Source organism: Austrofundulus limnaeus, unplaced genomic scaffold (genome assembly GCF_001266775.1).
Source record: "Austrofundulus limnaeus strain Quisiro unplaced genomic scaffold, Austrofundulus_limnaeus-1.0 Scaffold41, whole genome shotgun sequence".
NCBI classification, from domain to species: Eukaryota; Metazoa; Chordata; class Actinopteri; order Cyprinodontiformes; family Rivulidae; genus Austrofundulus; species Austrofundulus limnaeus.
In genome coordinates this window covers 2,087,750-2,094,344 of record NW_013952443.1, presented here as the reverse complement: position 1 = coordinate 2,094,344, position 6,595 = coordinate 2,087,750, and the positions used below count along the sequence as shown (strand labels likewise).

The window sequence follows — 6,595 nt, the reverse complement described above, 5'->3', positions numbered from 1 at the left end:
CGTGACTACTGTCTGCAACCACCAGTCAGAGAAGAACAGACACAGAGGAGGGAAACAGAGACACAGACAGAGGTACAGTAAAAGAAAAAAAGTCAATAAGCAGGGTTTGTACATTTTATTATCAGCTGAGCTGTGATGAAAAGAAAAATACCGTCAAATACAGTGAAACCGGTGAAAATGTTGAAAATACCGTGATATAAAATTTTGATCATATCGCCCAGCTCTAGCTGTAAGTATAATTATATACAGGTTATGAATGTACAGGATATGAATTGAATGTATGTCATTGAATGAAGTCCCGTTGAGATCTCAGATCTCTTTTTCAAGGGAGGCCTGGGCCTGAAGGCAACCTATTGTGCATGTTTCTCACTAAAAAAAAATCACTGATGAAACTAACAGAAACTAATATTAAATTCAATTTTCTACTGAATGGCTTTAAAAAAAAGGAATGAAGTTCACTGAAGCTTACAAAATTTACAGAAGAGGAAACAAAATTACAGACTACTGACGCTGTAAAATCGCTACCAACCATCTGCATCCAGGTCGTATCAGTTTATTCTTTGTGCCTTCCGCTGGCTTCACAAAATAACTGCTGTCAACCCCTCTGATGCTTACATTTATAAAAGTTTATGAAATTTATATAGAGTCAACAAATAAAATAAAAAAAACAAGGTGGACCGAAGATTAACAGGGCATCGTTAAGACGCCCCGACGCCCCTCTAGCTAAATGCTTGTTGATGAGTTGCTGACGATGGCTGCAGTTGCAGGCGGCTGCGTGTGTTTCATGTAAAAAAWATATATATAAATAAATAAATAAATAATCAACAAACTTTCATTCTGTTGTAAATCTTCTGAGCTAATAATGACAGCATCTTTCAGAGAACTGTTGTCAGCGACCTCAAGTAGTGGAGGAAAAATAACTTGACAAAAACGAGGAGGAAAAGAAGAAAAGAAGTAAAATACGGTTTAGCACGAACGCTAATATTAAAGCGTGACRAAAAGAGAAACTAAGCTCGACACGTGCAACACGTTAGGTTTGTTTATTGGTAAAACGCAAATCACGTTTGCGTGTGATAGAAGGAAATGTTCTCAGGTCCCAGCACAATAAAAGCAAGCAATAAAAGAATAACTTTCTAATAGACAAAAACACACGCGCAAAAAGTAGGTAAGATCGGTGCAAGTTCATCTCATCACGATCTACATCGCAGAGTTAGAAAAAAAAATCTAAATGTCAGTTTAACATCATGCAGCCCTAATAAAAATAATAAAATTAATTTTTAAGGTTACAATATCATTTTCTATGATCAGAATCTGAAGTTATTACCCTTAACCTTTGTGGGTCCTAATAGTAAAATATTTAATAACATTAGGAAAAGCACTTTCTCATTGTGCCAGACCCCTGAGAGCAAAAGAAGATTTTTTTTAAATCATGGGACAAGAAGAGCTGCAAAAACAAAAGCAGTGAAAGGCAAGTCTTATCTCCTTTCAAAAACAAAGTCCTTATCTGATCCACACTGGACTGTAACTGAATCGGCTCTGGAAAATGTAAAGGAGTCAGTTTCCTGTTTCTCCCGGTGTCCCTCCCTCCACACGACTCCTGGCAGATAAGAAGGCTGAATGATTCTGCTTACAGATGCACAAAAACAGCTGGCAACAATTACAAGCTTGAGTCAGCCTCTTCTAACAACCAAATTAATAATTTCCTCTGGATGGTATTTGGCCAAAAAAAAAAAGTAAATCTTGAACTGAATTAAGATATTAAAGTCAAGGCAGTAATTTCTTTGACCAACCTTTGATGCATGAGAGGTCTTCGTCTTCTTGGGGTCTGAGAAGGCAGAGAGGGGGATGGTGGGGAGCATTGGGTAGTCCGGGCTGGGCCTCGACACAGCTTCAGCCCCCTCAGGGACCACCAGTATCTGAAATCAAAGACATGTGAGTTACAGTGTTCCTCTGCTGATACTCAAAACCGCTCGCAGGCTTCGTGTTTGAATGCAAAATGGAAATTGGAGGCTTCCARATCCAAAAGGAGGAAGTTGTTCTGGATTCAGTTTTTTTAGGGCTGTGATGTATCAGTCCCTGTTGGATTTTGTGGCCATGTTTTTTCCTGAAAATTGCAATGATTTGAAGCTTTAGTTCCTTTTCTTTACCATGTAAAGTACAAAAAAAATTACTAAATTTATGTCAACATCAAACCTCAAATATAATAAATAAAATCAATGACTCTGCTGAGTTTGATGATTTACAGGTAACTTGTTGCACATTTATGTTGTCAGCTATTAATGACATAATAAACTTTTATCACCATGATGGGACCCCTCTGATTTAAGAAGACACTTCTTCCCAGCAGAAAAGGCTGTTTTCTCTATTTAAAAAAGGAAAACTCCTCTTTTATCAACACTTCTAGCTAGCTGATTGAAAAGCGACGTTCCCGATCACCTGGGCTTGTTTTACCGTTAAAAAAAACAAACAAAAAAAAAAACACTCGTCAAGCAGTGATTTTTGTCTATATTCAAACTCAGTGTTGCACCTGGTGATAGGCTTCTCATAAAATTGGACTTATGTGGATTTTAGCGGGAATATCTGAACTGGTGTCAGACATGTTTAAATTTTGCAAACTCAGATTCCAAATCGTGAAAACTGGCAGGAGACCAAGATGATTGGTCAAACTGGGAAATAAAACGCTACTTTCTGGAAGTTTTGGTTAGTCAAACTGACAATGTGATCRTGTTCCAGGTAGCCTCACCCCTCCAGCTTTGATGAGCTTTCTCCTAAATTCTTTGGTGGGGTTGTTGAAGGTGAGCTTCTCACAGCGCAGGTGGTTAACAGGTGGGTTGCCCTCCAAATTAAGAAACAGGTCGTAGTTGAAACAGACTTTCTTTGGCTCCTCCTGGCAAAAAAAATAAATTAAAAAAGGGAAATCAGATTCAAGTTTAAACAAACTTTATGTGCAACACGACTTGGTGTTTGTATTTCTACGCGGCTGCTCTCAATACCTGTACATTTCACAACAGACAAAAGCAACGAATGAATCAACTATCAACCTGATAAGAAACATTCCTGAGAGAAACTGTTGTGGCAGCAGGAAAAAGACACTCGTGAAAAGAATTCATAAACTACATGTTTTTGTGTGATGATGGACTGGTGATATGCACCTTTAAGTGCCGTCTTGATCCTCCTGACAGATCTGTCTGTTGTAAATAAGCTAAGTGCTCTTAAAAGGACAAAAGGGCCAGTTCTGGATGCGGTCCAAAGTGGATAATGTGCACTGTTGCTCAAGAATGTTTTAAAGGATTATGACGCCGAGTCCTTTAAAGCAAAATATAATGAGAGTCAAACCGCAGCAAGTCAGAAAGAAGGTACTGTACACTCAATATTCATGTTAATATCAGGTATTTAAAACAATAAAATAAAAAACCGCAACTTTCAGATACGAAAAAAGGCCTGAGAGCAGTGTGCTTTTTGAATAACTTTCAGATGTAGGTATAGAAATGCAAAGTCTCTCTTTAATTTTGATTATTTTTTATAATTTTTTTAATTTGTTTTTGAACAAAGCTTCTTCAGGCTTTTTAAAGCTCTCTCAAATATTTTTAGTTTTGTTTTCACTTGAGTTGCTTTTTAATTTATGTTCAGTCCCGTATCTGAAGTTATTTAAAAGAATGTTGTTGTTTTATTTTTATGTAATTATGATCCAAGTCATGGGCATTAATGGCTCCAAAAACTCTGAATGAACCAGAGTGGTGTTGACACAGTCTGTATTAGACACCAATATCAATTTTAACACTTTGTTCACAAAACATATTTTTTCCATATATATTTAATGCAAAGATCAAGATAACCAAGTTTGACAGGTGAATCATAAGGACGTGTTAGCTGAAACTTGGATATCTTGGTATTACAAAGAGCTCAGCAGACAAATCACAGGATTGTAACTTTCTGATCTGGATCCACAAGAACAAGTTTTTGTAAAAGTTAACCAAAATGTTGGTTTCATCCTAAAGGAATGTCCAAAGACCACAGTTTAGTAATTCAAAGTTGTTGAAAAAGTCACATAACAGGGCTCTCTCGCAAATGCGACCTGATTTCCTAGTAGTGCGACTAAAAAAATTGCCCTGTCGCACTGGTGCGACCAATCATTCGAGGTGGAGGGGGAGCGGTCGCCCGCCGAAACAAAAAGTTTCCACGTTCCATAAAAAAATAATCCAGCCGTATCAATGGTCGCCCGCCAACAGTCTCATCTCTCCTAATAACACTGCGCTCTGCTCGCGGGCTCCGCTCCACACCTCCCGCGCACACATGTTTGTTGTTCTATCCTCATGGGGACTTTGCATTGGCTTCCATTCATTTCCCTGTCAATTCTATAGCCAACCATAACCTCCCAGGTAGGCTACACACCTGACCAAACCCTAACCTCACCAGGCTGTGTGTACTGGGGAAATGGTCAATAATTATACCCACCATGAAGCAAAAATCTCTACACACACACGCGCGCATAGCGGAACAACCGTAGATTATCTTTTTTTTTAACCCAGATCGGAGTCTGAAAAACAGTTCTTTCTTGTTAGCTGGAAATGAAAACAAGATGTGGACGAYTGCTCGCTCGTCCATCTTGTTAATTTAACAGTCGGGGTCTGAGCGCTGCAGATCATTTCAGCAGGACGAGGAAGCTCACSWGTATGGCAGGCCGCTTTTGCACTTAATCGACTTCACCACAGTTACATTCCAAGTATCTGAAATTAGTTCTTCTGGGTCTCAGGAGGATAAAACTAGACATATTAGATATTTAAGTGAAATAATATAAGATGATAAGATTAAACTAATGCTGAAACTGCAGACTTTTATGTGTTATTATTTTTTTTAAAAATCGGCACAACCTTTTAATAAATATCAGTAATATTTCTGTTGTTATTAATCATTATTCTCTGTTCATCGTTCTGGTTTATCTAAGGCCAAATATCCAGAGGGTCAAACTACAGGAGTTGTACATCTGAGGGGCAGGTGTCTAAAAGAAATTTAACCATGAAATGTTTATGATGTTTATAAGATGTTCAGCCCTTAAGCATTTGCACTTAGAATTTTATAGAATCACTTTAAATACTTTCCAGTAAATTATAGGTCTTGTACAATTCTGGTTCAAATAAAGAACTTCATGTTTACTAGATTGTTAACTAATTATCTTCGAGTTAATGTTGCCTTAATGAATTGTGATTAAAAATATAACCTGTAAAAACTTTGATGTTAAATGCGACGTGGTTGAAAATTTGGGTGCACCTAACTTTTGTGCTGGTGCGCCTAAGAAAAAATGTTAGGCGCACCGGTGCAACCAGTGCAAAAAGTTAAGTCTAGAGCCCTGCTTAAGTTTCAGGATTCTTATTTATTCCTTCCTTTAGCCTGTAGGGTCACAACAAACATAAAAAAACACACTCGTCATGTTCATGTACAATTCCACAAATAAAAAAACTGATGTTCTCACCCTGTTTTTGAAGTACACTTCAATAGGCATGAGGAAGCCTGCGTAGCCCGATTCTTCTACTTTGTACGGAGGTTCCTTGCATACTGCAGAAAAGACAAATCAAAGGTAATACTTGAACTAATATTATACTCTATAAACTGTCTTTTAACAGCATAATCATCTATTAAAGCAATGCTTTTTTTTAAAGACAAAAACAGGAAAGAAATATTCTCTAAGGCAATAAATATTGGTAGAAAAATGTCGTGTAACATGGGATCTTTTACAATTAACAACTTTAGAAAACTGTCCAGTGAGAAGGACTGCTCTCACAATCATCTTTGCTGCCAMAGGAGGAAGACCTCAACCTTTCTGAGGCGTCTCTCTTCAGTCATCTGGCTTGATTTTTGGCATTTTTCACACACAAGCATCCTCATTACTAACTACACTACACTGACCCCCCCATGTCTTAAGGTTGTCTTATGTCCATGCCTTCTTGATGTAATTTGTTGAGCAAAGTTGTGACACTTGCATCACTCTGTTTTTAGTTTGATCTGATGACATTTAATCTTATAATTCAGTCAAAAACATCAACTTCTGGGAAACAGAATTAAGTTAAACGTGTTTAAGCCATAAAAAAATGATGTGTTTTACTATTATGACTTTATTAGGATCTTTTCTCACAGGCTCAAYTCGGTCTTACTCGAGTCGACTCGCCAGGGATTCAGAGTCTTTTCATTTTTCCTCAAATAGCAGCTAAAAGAGTTTCAGATTCAATCTGTTCTCGCTCTGTTCATATTTATCGTCACTCTGCCCTACCTCTCTTGGGTTTGGGGAAGCTCTCGTGCAGGCGGAAGACGACCTTATCTATAAAGTGCTGGATGTCGCCGGTCTCAGGCCCTCGGACAAACACCATCCAGTCGTGTGTGAAGCCTTCTGATGTTACCTTCTTCTTCAGCTGAGCCCTGTGACCCAACTCCAACTTCACCTGCACCGTGCACTGAAAACAAACAAATAAATATAGAACGGTTAAACTAAACTCTGTATATTGTTCCAATCAGCATGTATACATGAGAAAATGAGAAATAATATTTTCAGCACAAGGTAGACAAGAAAGAAATGTTGCAATGCAATGCAATATATTTATAT

The 6,595-nt window shown here is 37.8% G+C and overlaps 1 protein-coding gene across 1 annotated transcript in view; it reads right to left on the bottom strand.

The window, feature by feature from the left end:
- Positions 1 to 6,595, bottom strand: part of mllt1a (MLLT1 super elongation complex subunit a) — a 24,605-nt gene that overhangs the window by 9,198 nt on the left and 8,812 nt on the right. Inside the window, exons 2-6 of the mRNA XM_014007255.1 lie at positions 6,266 to 6,446; positions 5,471 to 5,553; positions 2,744 to 2,887; positions 1,791 to 1,916; positions 1,393 to 1,597 (exon numbers count right to left, since the gene is read on the bottom strand). Of these exons, the coding sequence (XP_013862709.1) occupies positions 1,393 to 1,597; positions 1,791 to 1,916; positions 2,744 to 2,887; positions 5,471 to 5,553; positions 6,266 to 6,446 (739 nt within the window). The remainder of the gene's footprint in view (positions 1 to 1,392; positions 1,598 to 1,790; positions 1,917 to 2,743; positions 2,888 to 5,470; positions 5,554 to 6,265; positions 6,447 to 6,595) is intronic.